The 20,660-nt window shown below is 48.4% G+C and overlaps 1 protein-coding gene across 1 annotated transcript; it reads left to right on the top strand.

Moving 5' to 3' along the window:
• Nucleotides 1–1,149: 1,149 nt before the first annotated feature.
• LOC120049119 (golgin subfamily B member 1-like) lies at nucleotides 1,150–20,550 on the top strand. Its single transcript, XM_038995360.1, has 18 exons — nucleotides 1,150–1,326; nucleotides 2,526–2,639; nucleotides 2,814–2,981; nucleotides 3,091–3,222; nucleotides 3,326–3,439; nucleotides 3,943–4,624; nucleotides 4,739–4,815; nucleotides 8,573–8,642; nucleotides 9,200–14,420; nucleotides 14,539–14,962; nucleotides 15,207–15,440; nucleotides 15,700–16,527; nucleotides 16,685–16,857; nucleotides 16,942–17,101; nucleotides 17,784–17,884; nucleotides 18,228–18,299; nucleotides 18,609–18,705; nucleotides 18,951–20,550. The coding sequence occupies exons 1-18, from the start codon at nucleotides 1,150–1,152 to the stop codon at nucleotides 19,089–19,091; spliced, it is 8,985 nt and encodes a 2,994-aa protein (XP_038851288.1). The 3' UTR covers nucleotides 19,092–20,550.
• Nucleotides 20,551–20,660: the final 110 nt, after the last annotated feature.

Raw genomic sequence — 20,660 nt, 5'->3', positions numbered from 1 at the left:
TCAATTGTTATCATCCACTGCACTTATTTCCATTGATTATTTTAGTCAACCTATGTTTTTGTCTTAAATCATTTCTATACACAGAAATGAGAATCATAACATAACAGGGGCGCTAACATTGTAAATGCATCATAATGCAAACTCCATGGAGATTTTTTGATCCGGTTTCTGTATAATCACTTTGTGACAATTGCTGATGTAAAAAGGGCTTTATAAGTACTGATTGATTGAGACAGAACCCTCAATGTAAAAACTCTAGAATCTTGGGCATCTCTCAGAAATCTCATATCTAACATGTCAAACCAAGGTGAAAGTATCATGTTAGGACATGGGTTTACTTTGATCAGGGATCTTGCATGGTAAGAAACACTGCATGGAATATTCACCATTTAAAAAAAAAAAAATTGATAAGCTTATCATTTATTTTGTTGTGGCATCTATGGACTCAGAAGATATGAAAGCCACAAAATATATTTGGAAAGTTTAGGTAGGACATCTTGAAGGACCTTTTTGGGTAGGATCTTTTGAAACCTGCTGACCATGACCCAGGTCCCACCTGTCCAGATAAAGGCCTAATGTCTCTGTCTTGTACCACCAGTTTCGGCTACATGTTCAGCCGGCTGTCGCAGGGCTTTACCAACGTCCTGCAGGAGCTGTCTGGGGACGAGCCCCCCGATGGAGCCCCTCAGGTAAGAGAGACTCCCTCAACCCCTCACAAGCTTACATAACACGGCACATGTTTTCTGTCCTGGGCCCATATTTATCAACTGTCTCAGAGTAGTAGTGTTTAACTAGGATCAGCTCCTCTCTGTCCATAATAATAAATCCATTGTGATCTAAAAGGCAAAACTGATCAGCACTCTAACACATGGTTCCCCAAACTCGGTTCTGGGGCCCCCTGGGTGCACATTTTGGTTCTTGCTCTAGCACTACACAGCTGATTCAAATAACCAACTCATCATCAAGCTCTGATGATTTGAATCAGCTGTGTAGTGCTAGAGCAGAAACCAAAACGTGCACCCAGGGGGAGGGGGCCCCAGGACCCAGTTTGGGAAACCCTGCTCTAACGAATCACCGTTGGAGGCCTTAATGTTCTCCAAGTCCCCATATTTGTATCCACTCTTCTTCTCTGTGGCTCTGTTGCAGGATATGTTGGTCCCCCAGCTTCCCCCTGGAGATGCCCCCGGGGCCCCTGAGGAGTCTGGGCCTGGGGTGGAGGAGGAGCCCCTGGAGAGGCTGGCCCATCTGGAGCAGCTGACAGTGCATCTCAAGGAGGTGGTCAGAGATAAGGACAGCCAGCTGGCCACCTTCGAAACCCAGCTCAAGGTGAGACCTGGGTACAGGTGGGAGTGTTTTCCTTTGGTTTTATGGGCCTGCATGTATTGTTTTGACTTTGTGTGTGTCAAATCAAATCAAATTGACACATGGTTAGCAGATGTTAATGCGAGTGTAGCGAAATGCTTGTGCTTCTAGTTTCGACCATGCAGTAATATCTAACAAGTAATATAACCTATCAATTTCACAACAACTACCTTATACACACAAGTGTAAAGGAATGAATACGAATATGTATATAAAAATATATGAATGAGTGATGCCCGAACGGCATAGGCAAGATGCAGTAGATGGTATAGAGTACAGTATATACATATGAGATGAGTAATGTAGGGTATGAAAACATTATATAAAGTGGCATTGTTTAAAGTGACTAGTGATACATTACATCAAGATGGCAAGATGCAGTAGATGGTATAGAATACAGTATATACATATGAGATGAGTAATGTAGGGTATGAAAACATTATATAAAGTGGCATTGTTTAAAGTGACTAGTGATAAATTGATTACATCAATTTTTCCATTATTAAAGTGGCTGGAGTTGAGTCAGTATGTTGGCATACTGCTGCGCCTTCTTCACCACGCTGTCTGTGTGGGTGGACCATTTCAGTTTGTCCGTGATGTGTACGCCGAGGAACTTAACTTTCCACCCTCTCCACTACTGTCCCGTCAATGTAGATAGGGGGCTGCTCCCTCTGGTGTGTGTGTGTGTGTGTGTGTGTGTGTGTGTGTGTGTGTGTGTGTGTGTGTGTGTGTGTGTGTGCGTGCGTGCGTGCGTGCGTGCGTGCGTGCGTGCGTGCGTGCGTGCGTGCGTGCGTGCGTGCGTGCGTGCGTGCGTGCGTGCGTGCGTGCGTGCGTGCGTGCGTGCGTGCGTGCGTGCGTGCGTGCGTGCGTGCGTGCGTGCGTGCGTGCGTGCGTGCGTGCGTGCGTGCGTGCGTGCGTGCGTGCGTGCGTGTATTGATTTGACTTTGTATGCGTGTGTGAGACATGAATGCAGTGGTTTTATATGGATGTGCCCTCAATGCATAGCTTCGATTTTCTTTCTCTCCTGTGTGGGTTGGGTTCATGAAATATTCATATTTGATGCACTTCTTGTCAAATAATGATTGTGGTCAGAAGTATACTGAGAGGATGCTGTTGTTGCTGGAACACAAGTTTCAATGCTGTGTTTGTTGGTGTGTTTACAGAGCGAAAGGGAGACAGCGGAGGCACGCTTCACTAAACTGAAGCTGCAGGCCAAAGCCAAGATGGCTACTCTGAATAAACAAATTGCTGACCTCAAGGGGCAGGAGGGAGCAGCAGTAAGTCCTTTAGCTGAGTTCAAATAACTCCACGTTCAATAAGCATGGTTCTGATGTGTATTTTAGCTGTTATGTATTCAGTTAAAATGATGTAGATTCTTTACAGCCAGTTTGGTCTACACTAGACTATTTTGTCATCAATAACATTTTGAAATCCTTGTCTATTTCCTGAAGAGCTCTCCAGACAGCTCCTTCACCGGCTCAGCTCCTGCTGTGGAGGAGGAACTCCAGGAGCTGAGGAAGCAGCTCAGTGAGGTCTCGACCTCGACGAAGAACCTCGAGGAGCGTCTCCAGATGTCCGAACAGGCCCTGTGTGAAAAGGAAGCCGTACACACGGAGCAGGTGCCAGTTTCCTTGTCACTCTAACCATTTTCAATGAAAATGTTCCGGATTGCATTGTATTATAAAAAAGGGCCCTTCAGCTGACTGCAGAGATGTGTCATTCTTTTAGGTTCGTGTGCTTCAGGCAGTTGTCTGTGAAAAGGACGTGCGTTTCCAGGAGCAGATCCAGAAGCATGAGGACGAGCTGCTGAGGGTCACAGTGCAGAGGCAGAACGACGCCGAGCTGCAGCAAGTACAGCAGGTACAAACTTCATTCTCTGACTCACTCTACACTCCCTCATACAGGCCAGGTCCTATACACTGTTTTTAGCCTGTACCCAAGCCCTTAGTGTGTGTGTTGCTAGGCTCTACGTGCAGCCCAGCGGCGTTGTGAGGAGCATGAGGAAGCCATGCGGTCACGCTGCCAGGTGCTGGAGATGCTGCAGGGGGAGCTGGACAATGCCGACCAGCAGAAACAGGTACAGACACGCTCTACTGTGCTGGTCAGTGTAGAGCCATAGTGGGAATGGTGTTTTCTCAATGAAGGTCCCACAATAGAATAACAATGCAACCTGACTGACCCTTGGGCAAAATGAGCCCATCTGAAGAGACTGACACAGAGTACTGTATTACATTATTCACCAAGTTACTAGTGTGACAGCGGAGTGACACTGATTGAGTAAGTACATTTGGTGATTGACAAGTTGCATGTTACATAAGGGCTGAGGGGCAGACTAATTTCTCATCTAAATGCAAAATCACTGCTTTACTGGCACAGCAGAGCATTTCTCGTTGTAGACCTTACCGTCCCCGTCCTTCATCTGTCTTCATTCTCTCTCTCTCTCTGCCTCTCTTTCCCTCTCTCTCTCTCTGCCTCTCTTGCCCTCTCTGCCCCTCTCTGCCTCTCTGTCTCTCTCTCTCTGCCTCTCTCTCTACCTCTACTTCTACCTCTATCTCTAACTCTCCCTCCTTCTCTCTGCAGATCCTCACGGCTCAGTTCCACCAGATGGAGGACGAGCTGGCTGAGACTGGCAGGCAGAGGGAGCAGGAGCTGGCTGAGGCTGGCAGGCATAGGGAGCAGGAGCTGGCTGAGGCTGGCAGGCATAGGGAGCAGGAGCTGGCTGAGGCTAGCAGGCAGAGGGAGGAGGAGAGGCAGCAGTGGGCTGGGTGGTCTAGCCAGGCCGAGGCAGAGCTGGTGGCCCTCCGAGCCAACCTGGAGGCCTCCGAGCAGGACAGAGCAGCCCAGCTAGCCAACCTGGAGGCCTCAGAGCACGACAGAGCTGCTCAGCTAGCCAGTTTGGAGGCTTCAGAGAGAGACAGAGCAGCCCAGATGGAGGAGCTGACAGTGAAACTGGAGTGGGCCACTAGAGAGCGGGAGGAAGTGACCAACAGAGAAGTAGCCAGGTTGGAGAAGGAGCTTGCTGCCTTAAGAGAGGAGCATGGAGAGGGGCAAAGGGCAGGAGAGGCCCTGGCTGAGTTGTTGACAGGCCTGCGCTCTCTGGCTGGAGAGGGGGCCGAGGAGGACAGCCCTGTTTCCACTGACCCGGCCCTGTGCCTGGATACACTGCAGGCCCTGGAGGCCCGGCTGGAGAGGCTGAGGGTGGAGCAGAGGGAGAGCGAGCAACGCTGCGCCCAGGTCACCCACACTATGGAGACATTGCAAGGTAAGGGAACCAAATACACTATCATGCAGGTTCCGTTTATAAGTGTAAAGCATTCATGATACCCTAACAAGTGGCTTGCTTGCAGCGTATTTAATAATTGTGTTTTTCTTTCAGAACAACTGGATAAGCGCACTGCAGAAGGCGAAGAGGCTGTTGCTAGGATACAACAGCTGGAGCAGCAAATTGGAATGGTGAGCAGTCAGACGCACTAAATTAATTTAGGGTATTGTTACGACTACTAAATTAATTAAGGTAGCACATGTTGTAAGCTTGTTTTGAATCCTGTAATAACCTGAAAATAAACATCAAAATGTACTTTGGGAGAAATAGCTTATATGGTTTATTATCTGTGAGCCCCAAATGACCAGACTCTTCAGTCTGTTGTACCCATTGCTAGATTCTCTAATGTTCTTCGTCTGTTTCAGTAATTTGACCAAATGGTGGGCTCATTTTCATCTGTGTAAAAGACAAGCTATTGATTGATGTCTTACAAGGCTCGTTATTTGAGAAGTTATGCAATGCCAAAAAAACTATGACCAATGAACAAAGACCTAGGTTAATATATGGCATCTATTTATGTCAGACAGGGAAATTACAGTGCCTTCAGAAAGTATTCATAACCCTTGACCCATAACCCACATTTTGTTGTATTAGAGCCTGAATTCGAAATGGATTAAATATATTTTTTGCTCTCACCCATTCACACACAATACTCCATAATGAGAAAGTGAAAACATGTTTTTAGAAGTGTTACTACATTTATTGAAAATGAGATACAGAAATATCTCATTTACATAAGTATTCACACCCAGAGTCAATACAGCTAGCATCACCTTCGGCACCGATTACAGCTGTGAGGCTTTGTGGGTAAGTCTCTAAGAGATTTGCACATCTGGATTGTACAATATTTGCATTTTTATTTTTATTCTTCAAGCACTGTCAAGTTGGTTGTTGATTATTGCTAGACAGCCATTTTCAAGTGTGGCCATAGATTTTCAAGACGATTTAAGTCAACTGTAACTAGGCCACTTAGGAACAAAACATTAAGAACACCTTCCTAATATTGAGTTGCACCGCCCTTTTTGCGCTCAGAACCGACTCAATTCGTCGGGGCATGGACTCTACAAGGTGTCGAAAGCGTTCAACAGGGATGATGGCCCATGTTGACTCCAATGCTTCCCACAGTTGTGTCAAGTTGGCTGGATGTCCTTTGGGTGGTGGACCATTCTTAGTGCACATGGTAAAATGTTGAGTGTGAAAAACCCAGCAGCGTTGCAGTTCTTTGCGCAAACCGGTGCACCTGGCACCTACTACCATACCCCATTCAAAGGCACTTAAATCTTTTGTCTTACCCATTCACCCTCTGAATGGCAGATATACACAATCCATGTCTCACTTGTCTCAAGGCTTAAAAATCCTTCTTGAACCTGTCTCCTCCCCTTCATCTACACTGATTAAAGTGGATTTAACAAGGGACATTAATAAGGGATCATAGCTTCCGCCTGGATTCACCTGTTCAGTCTATGTCATGGAAAGAGCAGGTGTTCTTAATATTTTGTACACTCAGTGTATATTTAAGCAATATACCACAGCTAAGGGCTGTTCTTAGGCACGACGCAACGCTGTATATCACAAACCCCCGAGGTGCCGTATTGCTATTATAAACTGGTTACCAATGTAATTAGAGCAGTAAAAATAAATGTTTTGTCATACCCATGTTATTTTTTACATTTATTTATTTAACCAGGTAAGTTGACTGAGAACACATTCTCATTTACAGCAAGGACCTGGGGAATAGTTACAGGGGAGAGAAGGGGGATGAATGAGCCCATTGTAAACTGGGGATTAATTAGGTGACCGTGAATGGTTTGAGGGCCAGATTGGGAATTTAGCCAGGACACCGGGGTTAACACCCCTACTCTTACAATAAGTGCCATGGGATCTTTAATGACCTCAGAGAGTCAGGACACCCGTTTAACGTCCCATCCGAAAGAAGGCACCCTACACAGGGCAGAGTCCCCAATCACTGCCCTGGGGCATTGGGATATTTTTTAGATCAGAGGAAAGAGTGCCTCCTACTGGCCCTCCAACACCACTTCCAGCAGCATCTGGTCTCCCATCCAGGGACTGACCAGGACCAACCCTGCTTAGCTTCAGAAGCAAGCCAGCAGTGGTATGCTGCTGACGTTATACGGTCTGATATACCACGGCTGTCAGCCAATCACCATTCAGGGCTCGACCCACCCTGTTTATAATTGGCATTGTGTTTTAGGTTATTGTCCTGCTGAAAGGGGAATCTGTCTCTTTTGGAAAGCAGACTGAACCAGGTTTTCCTCAAGGTTTTTGCCTGTGCTTAGCTCTATTCCGTTTCTTTTTATCCTGAAAAACTCTCCAGTCCTTACTGATGACAAGCAAACCCATAAGATGATGCAGCCACCATCATGTTTGAAAATATGAAGAGTGGTACTTCGTGATGTGTTGTGTTCGATTTGCCCCAAACATAACGATTTGTATTCAGGACAAAAAGTTAATTTCTTTGCCACATTTTTTGCAGTTTTACTTTAGTGCCTTATTGCAAACAGACATGTTTTGGAATATTTTTATTCTGTACAGGCTTCCTTCTTTTCACTCTGTTAATTAGGTTAGTATTGTGGAGTAACTACAATGTTGTTATCCATCCTCAGTTTTCTCCTATCACAGCCATTAAACTCTGTAACTGTTTTAAAGTCACCATTGGCCTCATGGTGAAATCCCTGAGCGGTTTCCTTCCTCTGCGGCAACTAAGTTAGGAAGAATGCCTGTATCTTTGTAGTGACTGGGTGTATTGATACACCATCCAAAGTGTAATTAATAACTTCACCATGCTCAAAGGCATATTCAATGTCTGCTTTTAAAATGTTTACCCATCTACCAATAGGTTCCCATCTTTGCAAGGCAATGGAAAGCTCCCTGGTCTTTGTCATTGAATCTGTGTTTGAAATTCAATGCTTGACTGAGGGGTAATTGTATGTGTGGGGTACAGCGATGAGGTAATCATTCAAAGATCATGTTAACCACTATTATTGCACACAGAGTGAGTCCATGCAACTTATTATGTGACTTGTTAAGCACATTTTTACTCCTGAACTTATTTAGGCTTGCCATAACACAGGGGTTGAATACTTATTGACTCAAGACATTTCAACTCTTCATTTTTAAATAATTTGAAAAATGTCTAAAAACATAATTCCAATTTCACATTATGGGGTATTGTGTTCAGGCCAGTGACACAACATTTCAATTTAATACATTTTAAATTCAGGCTGTAACACAACAAAATGTGGAAAAAGTCAAGGGGTGTGAATACTTTCTGAAGGCACTGTATGTTCAATATAATTGTTAGACAATTCCCTTCCCAAATAGAATTTGTTGACTGTGCGGAGTCACAATAGAAAGCGACAAACCCTCATTTGTGCTGTATGTGTGTGCAGTCCAATACAATATGATCTATTGGTGTGCTGTTATTTCACTGTGCTGTGAGGACTGCCCAGTCAGCACATTGAGTGTCACACATGCTTATTCATGTGGGGAAGTCTCTCTGGTCTCTGCCCTGACTACTGGGGCAGGTCAGTCGGCCACGATCTATCTCAGAGGGGACAGCCTGAGGGACAGAGACAGTGGTTGGGTTTAATAATGCTGAGGCAGAATGTCCTCCTGTCATTTGGGTCAAGGCAAGGCTAATCGCCTCTCCACTGATCCTCTGTTATGACTGCAGCCCTGGGCTGACCTTCAGGCCCATCATAACTACAGTGTAACTATTGTGTAACTACATTACAGCTGTGTGAAACTGTTAACTCACTTCATTTTGAACGTAGTCCCACTTCAATGGGATTGATCTATTATTAAGTCATACAGTTTACACCCTCTGTGTGTTCAGAAATAACTCAGGCGTTTGTTTTTCTCTCCTAGGCTGCTAGGGAGTCATTGGTCCAGTGTGTGACTGACCCGTCTGTGGAAGAAGTGACTGATGCTGAAAAAGGTAAGGAGACCTATTTTAAAATGTGTGTTTTTATTCTCTGAATCTAAAAGCCAACCACCAGGACCAGTCATACGTCCTTCCAGCAGCACACACATCCTCTATTGATGTGTTTGCATAGGATTGGACACTGTGTGCTGTCACAGGCCCCGCTGACAACAGAGTTTGGCATAGTGATGCAGATGCGGTTACAGGCCTTACCCGTTTCACACAGTCTGTAACTAAACCTGAAAGACTGGTGGTTTAGTAGACATGTCAACACTATTGACAGTATTTTAATTAACAGTATTGACAGTATGTTGACAGTATGTCAATAATCATCTCAATTGTTGAATTGTTAACAGTTAGAAGCACAATTCTGGAAGGAAATCTATAATATATAGGTCTAGTCATGAACTACTGGGAGGTGCCAGTGGTAGGATCGAATTTTAGGAAGCTTTAAATTCCTGCATGGGGTACATGAAAAATATCTGTTTTGGCATTTCAGGTATGATCAATTAATTGTGTATTGTGAATTAATTAGGCTGGCTATTAATTTTCATCTTTATTGATTTCCCCAGCCCAAATATTGGCTCTGGAGCAGCAGCTATTGGAGAAAGACCATGAGTTGGCTGCCCTGCGAGAGAGTCTTGTGCTGGCTGAAGAGCAGGGCTCAAATGATGCGTTCAAGGTAAGCGCTGATCAGATTCTAGACCAGAGTGAGGACACTGCCATGGCCCCCTGCGACAGTCCTACAGTGCTGCCAGACCTCCTAGAAGACACGCAAGAGGAGGACACCACCCTGGTGGCAGAGGATAGGTCAATCCTGTCAGTCTCCGCTGATAACGAGAGCAGTCCAGAGCTCATTGAACCCCAGTCTGACTCTCCCGGAGAATCTAAGGGGGCCTCCTCTGATGAGATGGTCACTAGCAGTGACTCCGAGGTGGCCCACAGCAGCTGGACCCTCCTAGAGGCTGTGAACCAAGATGAAGGTCAGCAGTCGCCTCCCATACTGCAGGGCTTTGGCCAGCTCCAGGTGCAATCCTGGGAAGAGAACAGCTCTGAGCAGGAAACATCCACAGTCCAGGTGGAGTCCTCATCAGTCATCATCCGTGAGACTGTGCAGGTGCACCTCAGCCAGCAGGGGGCGACCCTCTTTGACTCTGACTCTGCCCCTGGACAGGTGTTTGCCCAGGCCCTAGCAGATGAGCTGCAGAACAGGTACAGTGAGCTCATGGTTGAGCTCCAGAGACTGAGAGAGGCTGCCTCAGAGTCACAGGAGAGAACCCAAGGCCTTGAGGAAGAGATTCGGTCCCTGGCAGCTGCCAAGGATGAGGCAGAGTCCAAGGCCCAGAGATATGAGGAAGAGCTCCAGTCAGCCAGGTCAGAGATGGACACGGTGGCCCAGCACAGTGGCTCTGACTTGGAGAGGCAGAGCATGGAGATGCATCTCCTGGAGGAGCAGCTGGCCAGCCTGCAGACAGAAGGCCGCTCCAAGGAGCAGCAGATCCAGGCCCTGCATGCAGACCTGGACAAGGCTCAGCGCTCTCTCTCTCAGCAGGAGGGCCAGGCCAGGATGCTGAGCGCCCAGCTGGAAGAAGGGGAGATCACCTCCTCTGAGCTGGAGCAGAAGCTCCAAGACATGGAGGCCAGCCTACTGGACATCTCCCAGGCTAGGGACATGGCCAAAGCTGTACTGTCTGAGAGGGACACAGAGATTAACGAGCTGCAACTGCGCATCACCCAGAAAGAGCAGGAGATGATGGAGCTGAGCAATGGCATGTCTGCCAAACTACTCCAGACCGATGAGGAGAAGTTCCTGATGAGCACTGAAGTCAAGAAACTGAAGGAGCAGATAATTGAGCTTGAGAAAGCTGGAGAAAAGGAGAAAGCGACAGGGGAGAGTCATGTAGAGGATGGTGATGAGCTCACTAGTTTGCGAAAGGACAAAGAGGATCTGACAACCCAAGTGGCCACCATTAAAAAGAGGTTGCAGGCAGCCCTGGTGCAGCGCAAAGAACTGATGAAAAAAGTTACAGAGTTTGAGAAAGAGGCAGATCAAAGGAAAGGACAGGTAGGGAAAGCAACGGTGGAAGCCCCTGCAAGTGTACCAGCTTTAGAAAAAGACAGAAAACAAGAGGTTATGGCAATTGAGACTACTCTCGAAGAGTTCAGACAAGCCTTGAGGTCCAAAGAAGAGGCCATGGAGGTTTTGGAACAGAAAATCAGCCAGCAGGATCAGGTTCTGGAAGAGACACTTGAAATGAACAGAAGGCTGAGTGAGGGAGCTCAGCAGACTCCAGAGGCTGACACCTCAGCTGAAATCCCTGGGTTGCAGTCCCAGGTGGCCTCACTGGAGTCAGATTGCGAAACACTGCAAAAGAAACTCCAGGAGGCCCAGGACTCTCGCAAAGACACCATCCGCAAGGCCAAAGAAAAGGACAGGTACCACCGCGAACAGCTAAAACAGCAAAAGGAAGAGTACAACGGGCTGTTGGAGCGTTTGGAGGAGCAGGTTGGTGAACGAGATGGGCTGTTGACTAGACTGAGAGAGCTCGAGGAACTGCAGGCACAGAAAGAGGTGAGCACAGAGAAGGAAGTACATGCCGAGCTGGAGACCAACGCTGCAGCGGAGAAGATTGAGAAGCCAGCTGCAGGAGATTGGGTCCAGGAAGACTGGGTGGACTTTGCCGCCCCTGAGAATGAAGCACAACAACAAGGTGATAAACCCATTCCCAGTGCTGAGGAACCCTCTCAGGTACTTTCAGCTGACATTGAGGCCTCATTACAAGCTCTGAAAGAAGAGGTCCAGGCTGAGAAGGCATCTTGTACAGAGTTGGAGGGCCAACTGCAGGAGAGCCAGGCTAGCCTGGCACTCAGGGAAAGTGAGCTTCTAGAGCTGGGCAAAGAGCTGCAGGCCCTGAGAGAGAAGGAGAGCCAGATTGAACATGTCTATGAGGAGTTGGAGGCTCTGAGGGAGAAGTGTCTCCAGGCTCAGACCTATGCAGAAGCTGTGAAAGCAGAGTTGGAGGCTGCGGCCAAAGGAGCCGCCTCAGACTCCGCTGAGTCCACCATTGCCATCCTGCAGACAGAGGTGGAGGAATTCAAGCAGTTCCTGAGCAACAAGAACGATGAGATCATGGAGCTTAGCCAGCAGCTGGGTGAGCAAAGCTCTCTCCTCCAGTCCATGCAAGAGACAGTGTATGAGAAGGACCAGTCGATCGCCTCCCTGCATGAAGGCCTGAGAGCAGAGAAGGAAAAGAGCCAGAGACTGGAGGCTGAGGTCCCCCAGAGGCAGGAGGAAGAGAAGCGCAGCGAGGCCAAGATCCTGCAGCTTCAGCAGAAGCTCAAGGCCGCCCTTATCTCCCGCAAAGATGCCCTCAAAGAGAACAAAAGCCAGAAAGAGGAGTTGGCCTCCACTGAGAAAGTCATCACTGAACTGCAGCAGAAGATGGAGGCTAGAAAAGTCGAGCTGGAGAAGCTGAGAGCAGAAAGAGAGAGGCTGATAGAGGAGGTTGATCGGACCTTGGTGGAGAACCAGAGCCTTGGAGGGTCCTGCGAGAGCCTCAAGCTGGCCATGGAGGGTATGCTGACAGAGAAAGACTTCTGTAAAAGAGAGGCCGAGTCTGCCAAGGAGGAGGCTGCCCGGGCATGCAGAGAATGTGAGGAGAAGGTGCATGGGATGAAGGATGAGTATGAGACTCTGCTAAAGTCCTATGAGAACGTGAGTGATGAGGCAGAGCGTGTGAGACGTGTGCTGGAAGCTGCTAGGCAGGAGAGGAAGGAGCTTGTTGCTAGAGCCAGGACCCACGAGGCAGCCAGGCAGGAGGCTGAACGGCAGAAAGAAGAGGCCCAGAAAGAGGTGGACACTGTCAAAGACAAGATGAGGAAGTTTGCCAAGACCAAGCAGCAGAAAATAATGGATTTAGAGGAGGAGAATGAGAGTCTCAGAGAGATGGATGAAAAGAAAGGAATAAGAAGGGAGGACAAGGCACTCAAAGGAGAACTTGAAAGACTCAAAGAGGAGTTTGAGGCTCTGAAAGCTGATTTGAATGCCACTACTGCACAGAGGGACTCCTTAGAACAGCAAGTTGTTAAGGTGAGGGAACAACTAGCCCAAGAGCTAGAGAAAGGGGACAGATTAGCTCCAGATAAAACCCCCAGCTCTGATGATGTAGTGGAGGAGACTATTGTTGCCCAGCAGTCTAGTACAGTCATGACTGAAACTACCCAAGAGCCAGTTAAGAGTCAGCCTCAGGACATAGAGCCACATAGTCAGGCTATAGAGTCTGAGGTAGCTGCACCTGAAATGCACTCTTTTGAGGAGACGGGGAAGACCGAAATAACTGAAAGTACACAGGCCCTAATTGATGAGAAATTGAGCAAAATGGAGACAGCCCTACAGTCAGAGAGGGAACTGAGGCAAGAGCGCGAGGCTGAACTCACTGCTGAGCTGGCCTCTCTGGAGCAGCGCCTTCAGGAGAGTAAAGAGAAGGAACAGACCCAGAGGGAGGAGCCGGTGAAGACAGACATGTATGAAAGTGAACTGGCCGTAATTGAGGGAAAGCGGAGGGAAATGGAGGCAGCCCTACATTCAGAGAGGGAACAGTGGCAAGAGAGTGAGGCTGAACTCAAGGCTGGTCTAGCCTCTCTAGAGCAGCTCCTTCAGGAGAGTAAAGATAAGGAACAGAGCCTAATGGAGGAGAGCTCTAAAAGGGAAGCCCAACTCCAGGAGCTCCACAGCAGCCTGGAGGTAGAGAAGGACGACCTAGAGGAGCGTCTGATGAACCAGCTGGCCCAGCTGAATGGCAGTATCGCCGGCTACCAGCAGGACGCGGCAGACAGCCGGGAGCGCCTTGCGGAGCTGCAGCGGGAGGTGGAGAGACTGGAGAGGGAGCGGGCTGAACTGGAAGCCCTGGCCGAGAGCGAGAGGGACCGGGCAGCCAGGCTGGAGGAGGACAAGAGGCAGGCCCAGAGAGAGAGGGCCGAGGCAGAGGCAGAGTCAGGGAAGCAGAGGGAGCTGGAGCAGCAGCTGAAGTCCGCCCAGAGGGTGAAAGAGGGCAGCCAGAGCCGGGCAAAGCAGCTGGAGGAGCTGCTGAGAGAGAAACAGCTGGAGGTACGCCAGATGCAGAAGGACTGCATCCAGTACCAGGAAAGGATCAGCGAGATGGCCAGGGAGGGCAAGGCTTTGCAACTGGGCAGCAACGAGGTCCACAAAGAGCTTGGGCAAGTCTATCTGGAGAGGACCAAAGTCACAGACGCTTTGAAGAAGACTGAGACTGAGCTATCTAGCTGCAAAGTCCAGCTGGTTGAGGCCCAGACAGAGGCCAGCCAGGCCCAAGCTGAGAGGAGAGCCTGTGAGCAGACCACTCTACAGAGAGAGGCTGAGTTGAAAGCAGAGGCAGAGCAGAGCCTGGACTCTGTAAGGTTCAGGCTGGGAGCCGAGCTGAAGCAGATTGAGCTGAGGTTGGAGGAGTCTTACCGGGAGAGGGAGAGAGAGGAGAATGCCACCCGGGAGGCAAAAGAGCTGGCTGACACCGCTGAGAGACAGGCCCAGCAGATGCAGGCCCGCCTCGATGAGTCTCTGGCCCGACTGGCTGCCTTCTCGCGCTGTATGTCCTCCCTGCAGGATGACAGGGACCGCGTGCTGGATGAGACCCGGCAGTGGGAGAGTCGCTTCAACAGCACCCTCCAGGGGAAGGAGGCCGAGGTGCGGGAGGGAGAGACCCGGTCCAGAGATCTGGCTGAACAGCTGCAGAAAGAGACCGCACAGAGAGAAGAGCTACAGCTTACAGTGGACAGGTAAAAATGGCTACATTTCCTGAAAAAGTTAATTAATTAAATTGCCCCAATTTCCTGCCAGGTTTGTGATACACTATAGTGTGTTATGTAATGTGTTTATTTCTTATTTTTTGTCCAGACTGCAGAAAGCAGACGAGCAGTGGCAGCTGAAATGGGAGCAGGAAGAGAAGAGGCTCCGTGAGAACCAGGCTGCCCTGGAGCAGGAGAGGGGAGAGCTTCAGAAGTCCCTAGCCCAGACCGAGACCTCCCTGGCTGACGCTCGCGCCCAGCTGGCCTCCCTGGAGAGCGAGGCGGAGGGGCTCCGCCACAGAGCCCAGGCCCTGGAAGAGGCAGTTGGGAAGCTGCAGGGAGAGACCAACGAGGCCAGGTCCCAGCTGAAGGAGAGGGAAGCAGAAGGGAGGAGGCTGGGCCTGAGCGTGGAACAACTGGAGACAGACCTGCACTCCTCCAAGACCCTGACAGAGAACCTGCAGACAGAGCTGAGTGAGAAGGAGAGGAGAGAGGTAGAGCTGCTGGGGGAGAAGGAGCAAGCCGTGACACAGGTATGCATCACTTTTATTTAATCTCTGCTTTATGTCATGTTTTGTCATCACAATGAATAGTTGCTCATTTTAATGCATGGGGTGTCAAATTCTACATTTATTCAAAATAGGGTGTCAAAATTCCCTACAAATGTATTGTGATGTTACCGTTTTGATTGAGCTATCAGGTTGTTTTACAAGCTTGAAAATGTTTAAACCCATTCCCCTGCATCTTCTTGACTGCTTACATGCTTTCTCCCCCCAGGCTGCAGAGGAGGCCAGGAGGGAGGCTGACGCCAGGGCCCAGGAGGCTGAGAAGGAGCTGGAGGAGAGGAGAGAGGAGGTGCGGGGTCTGGAGGACCGGCTGCGGAAGGCAGAGGAGGAGAGCAGCCACAGCAAAGCCAGGCTGGACGCCTTCACCAAGGCCATGGGCTCTTTACAGGACGACAGAGACAGAGTACTTGGCATGTACAAACAGCTGGAGGAGAAACATCTGCAGGTTAAAAAACAATGATAACACTCATGTGTACAGAGGCATAAATGGCAGGTCAAGAAGAGATTCTGAATGGATTCTCCTACACTTAATGTAAACCGGTAGTAAATGGTCCATGTTTGTTTATGTACACGCATGTCATTGACATGCTGAAACTGTATGTAGTGATAAGAGTGATGTTATTAGTGTGATAGTATTCTAGAATGTCTTCCTCATGCCCCAGTTGTATAACCCATCCCTCTACGTAATGGGTCTGTTGTCCCAGGTGATGATGGAAAAGGACACTCTGATCCAGGAGGCTGCTGCGGAGAATAACAGTCTGAAGGAGGAGCTACGCTCTCTATTGGTCCAGAGGGATGACCTCCACGCAGAGAAGGCCAAGCTATCTGCCCAGCTTCATGGCTACAGGGACGACCTTACCCAGGTCCTCACCATGAAGGAGTCCCAGCACAAGCAACTCTTGTCCGGCCAGCTGGAGCGCATCGCTACCCTGGAGAAGGAGAGAGAAGAGCTAGGGACTAAGATCAAGAGCCTGGAGGGAGGGGAGGCGTTCGTTCAGGCCGTGGAGAGGGAGGCCCTCAGCCAGGCTGGTGATAGTGGAAACAGGCAGGGGAGAGACGCTCCCGGGGCGGAGGTAGAGAAGCTGAGGGAGCAGCTGCAGGCTGCCAGGGCCCAGGTGGAGAGCATGGAGGAGAGCCTTGCCAAGGAAGGAGAGGTGCAGGAGGCTCGGCAGAAGGAGCTGAAAGAACTGCGTTGGGAGGGAGGGGTGACGCGCATGGAATCGGAGACAGCGGCCGAGAGGGTGGCCGAGCTGGCCCGAGACCTGCTGACCATGGAGCAGAGGCTGCTGGAGGAGAGGGAGGTGGCCGGCCAGCTCCGGGCCCAGAACCAGGCGTTCGGCCAGGCCATGGCTTCACTGCAGGGCAGCAGGGACCAGGCACTCAGCCAGGCCCAGGAGCTCAGCCTCAGACTGGAGGAGATGAGCAGGGCAGGGGGCCAGCAGACACCCACCACGGGCCATGGAGGATCCACTGCGGAGGTGTGGGGACTGAAGAACGCCCTGTCAGCCCTGCAGAACGACAGGGAGAGACTGGTAATCAACCAGAATTATCTCCATTTTGCACAAAGTGTTCCATAAAAGCACTACTAACGCAACCACAATGGTAGTGATGTCATAACTTACCTGCACATCGTGTTTTTATATACCAGTATCCACAGTAACACAAGCTTTGTTTCTCCCTGTCCTGTAGTTGGAACAGCTGCAGCGGCAGCACTCAGAGCTCACTCGACTGGGAGGAGGAGAGCTGTCTAGACTCAGCCAGGAGCTAGAGGAGGAGAGGAGGAGGGCTGAGGAGATGGTGGACAGGATGAGGGAGCTGGACAACCTGAGGCAGAGGGAGATCCAGGAACTAGAAATTCTCAGGTGAGACATACATACATTCTTAATCATGTTTAGAGGTATATGAGTGTCTATGCCTTGGCTATATAGGTGTATATGTCTCTCTAGGCTGGAGCAGGTTGACTGGCAGGCCCAGGCAGAGCTCCTGAAGCAGCAGACCCTGGCCACCCTCTCGGACCGTGACCAGCAGGTGCGCCAGCTCAGTGCCATGTTGGAGGAGGCCCGCGCCACCAGGCCCAAACCACTGGAGGAACAGCACCAGAGACAGGTTAGGAGGAGGACACCTCTAAATCTGCAACTGATAACGACTGTACTTGGACCAGGGATTAGTGAGATGGCAGACGTAATCTACTGCTGTTCATGTCCAAATCAAATTGTATTTGTCACGTACACAGTTTACAGCGGGTATAAAAGGAGCAGTGAAATCACCTTTTTCTGGACCAATCAAACTAACAATTAATTAAAGGAAGGTCGTATGCATAGTAATAAAACTGATATCTTCACAATTGGATATACAGTATAAATGATGAATGTGCTGTGTCAAGTACGACTGTGGTACAAATATAAAGTGGATAGTGTCTTGGTCGCGCAGTTGGATAAATAGTATGATAGAACAGCAGTGTTGACTGTGGCAGATGCATTCTGCTTGCTGCATACATTTGGCCTGTACTGGACAATGTTATCTACAAATCTAGGTTTCAGTTCTACATTTGTGCAGTTAAGAGACGGTTAAACGGTGTGATTATGGTTCACCTCTGTTGTCTCTTCTCCGTGGCTGTTTATGTATTCTTGTTTGTTGTTTTTTGTGCTCAGGCACCTCTTGAGGCAGACCTGTCATCTAAAGTAGGGGTCCTTCAATCAGAGAGTGGCCCGCTGAATGATCTTCAGGTGCGAGACTATAGTGATTTCTACAATGTTGAGTGATTTTGACTATTTCTTGTGGCCCCCAGAGGACAGGGGAAGTGGACAGTGCCCCCGGAGCTCCTCAGCAGCACAGTGGCCCTTCAGAGAGCGAGAGCCTCAGGGTGGATTTTAAAGAGCTCCAGCGCAGGTACCAGTTCTCAACCCCACGACACCCCCCTTTAAAAACACATACAGTACACACACACGTTCTCTCTACCAATGACCAGAACACACACACATACAGTACACACACGTTCTCTCTACCCATGACCAGAACACACACACATACAGTACACACACACGTTCTCTCTACCAATGACCAGAACACACACACATACAGTACACACACACATTCTCTCTACCAATGACCAGAACACACACGCAAAAAAATGAACAATAACAAACAGAACAAACCCATTCAACACCACACAGCCCCAGCCCAACGCAAGCATGTCCGACATGCTAATGTGTCCTTTCTTTGTGTCTGTCAGACTGGATGAAGAGCAGCAGTATCGGGTGGTTGTGGAGGAGCAGCTAATGGCCGCCCAGGACCGCCTCAAACTGTAAGAGAGTTATCACAGCTTAGTGTCACCTGTCACATGACAGAGGTCATCCTCTGCCTTCCCCTACAGCTCTACACTCACTGACACAGTGTGATTCTAATGAGGAATGAGCATGTCAGCTCGCTGCTGTGACTGTCAGGCTCTATAGAGATACTCTGCTCTGAGATTTGTAGAGGTACTGTGTTGATAATGGGATTGTTGGCCTCAAGTCATCGTTTGGAATATTGGTGTTGGAACTTGTCTGTGTGCTTTCCTGTGTGTGTCAGACAGTATTTACTCAGTATCTCTCTCCTCGCTCACCTGCCGTAGGATCAACCAGGGTGAATGGCAGTCGGCCCATGAAGGGCAGTTCTCTGCTTCTGAGACAGCTGTCCTCATTGAGCCACCAGGAGGCTCTGCAACCCGAGTAAGTACCAACCAACACCCTGTATTATTTACACAGGATACATTTCTGAAGATGAAATGTAAGAATGGTCTATTCCTACTTCTACTACTACTACTACTACTACTACTACTACTGCCTCCTGTAACAGTCTATACTTCTCTCTCTCTCCCCCTCCCTCTCTCTCTCTCTCTCCCCCTCCCTCTCTCTCCCTCTCTCCCCCTCCCTCTCTCCCCCTCCCTCTCTCTCCCTCTCTCCCCCTCCATCAGATTCGGAGCAGCAGTGGGCCAGGCCTGATGAGAATGCTGCGCGTGGCCTTCTGCTCTCGCCAGCGCACACCCCTGCTGGTGTCCCTCTACCTGCTCACCGTGCACGTGCTGCTACTGCTCTGCCTGGGGGGTTATGTTTAGGGCCCCCTCCACCCCTTAGAGAGTGAGAGAGGAGAGAGATGGAGAGATAACGGACATGTGACACAGACCCACCCACCCCCTCTCCAAGACAGATATCATATTACTGTTACATTCAATAGTGTAGAATCGGAGAAGACTCGTCACACACACACACACACAGACCATGCACTTTTGATACAACAACAAAAATAACGATAATGTGTCTTAGCCTATTAACCAAAGTGAATAGTTTTTTTTATATACTGGGAGTCAAAAACACCCTCTGCCATCATTGATTTGATTCAATATTTAATATGTTACCGTTAGCGTACATGATCAGTCAAATGTTATTGTAGAGGAAATGAGAAGCAGTATTGCACTACCTCAGAACTGTTGTTTATTAGACTTCTATAAAGGGACGTGGATATTATGCATCTTTAAATGTACCTGGGGGAACTAACATGAAATGACACTGTACAGTAGATTTACACGGTGTTTCGTTTTTCAGCCAGTTCAGCCAGTTAGTGGTGGTTTAGGTGCCTTTAAATGAGGAGAATAAAGGGTCACTTCATGTCTGGATGGAGTGAGGGTTAGGATCTGTGGATCTGTTCCTATCTCTCTTACTCTCCTATGTTCTCACGTACAATGGACACCAACTGAAACGTGTACAACCTGCTATGACTACATTCCCACAACCATCTATTTATTTTCTTTTTCCTTCTTTTTCCTCTCTTTATTTTCTCTTTAATTAAGAGAGAGCACCATCATTGGCATATTTGACTCCTGTAGTATTTGTATGTCGTATGTACAGTATGTATGTACTGGATGTGGGTTATCCAATCAATTCCCCAATTTCTGCCATTGGTGCACAGATGAGGGTTTTATTCTATTGATTTTATGGCAGATTCATTTGACATTCTGGTGGAATGTTGTCCATTCCAGATGAAATCGTGTTGGTGTTTTTTCTGTGACACTACAAATAATGTCCATCCAATCTAAGATTCCTATAATTTAGCATTATTTATTGCTTACGCATTTAAACCGTATAATCTACTACAATGTATGGTGAACACAATACTGCTGGGAAAAATGACTACTCAAAAACTTATTCTTGGTGTCTGTTGTCCCACTACACATCTTGTGACTCACTTATCCTCTGTTAACTTCTATTGTTAATGACCTTGTACTGTGCTGTATAGATTGAATTGTCATGATGATTGATGATGATGATGATACGTGTTTTTCAGCACAGCCTACTGAGGGGTATAGGGCTAGATGTGTACCAGTTATTTTCAAAGGGGACTAGTTAGAACATAACAGGTGAAAAAATAAGACAAATATTGGGAATGACACGTGATTTATGACCTGATGAAAATAACTGGTGCAAAGTAAATCTAGTCCTTTAAGTGTCAAATCTCTGTATGATCAGTGTTGGTTACTCTTGGGCTATTTTTTAACTGAAATATATTGGGAAAACAAATGGATGTTTATTGCGGTTTATTACGGAATGAGAATGTGTGCTTTTACTAATTAACAAACATGATCGTTTTGAATACAGTTGTGTCCAGCATTGATACAGTAGCAAGCCCG

This window comes from Salvelinus namaycush, chromosome 6 (genome assembly GCF_016432855.1).
Source record: "Salvelinus namaycush isolate Seneca chromosome 6, SaNama_1.0, whole genome shotgun sequence".
NCBI lineage: Eukaryota > Metazoa > Chordata > Actinopteri > Salmoniformes > Salmonidae > Salvelinus > Salvelinus namaycush.
Note: the sequence above shows the minus strand (reverse complement) of the source record. Positions and strands in the feature narration are given on the sequence as shown.

What these genes read in the sequence shown, in the direction of transcription:
- LOC120049119 (XM_038995360.1), top strand. Translation starts at nt 1,150, where the DNA reads ATGTTGGTCCCCCAGCTTCCCCCTGGAGATGCCCCCGGGGCCCCTGAG. An exon ending in GCCCAGGACCGCCTCAAACT is followed by an intron (nt 18,300 to 18,608) that starts GTAAGAGAGTTA and finishes CACCTGCCGTAG; the next exon opens with GATCAACCAGGGTGAATGGC. An exon ending in CAGGAGGCTCTGCAACCCGA is followed by an intron (nt 18,706 to 18,950) that starts GTAAGTACCAAC and finishes CCCCTCCATCAG; the next exon opens with ATTCGGAGCAGCAGTGGGCC.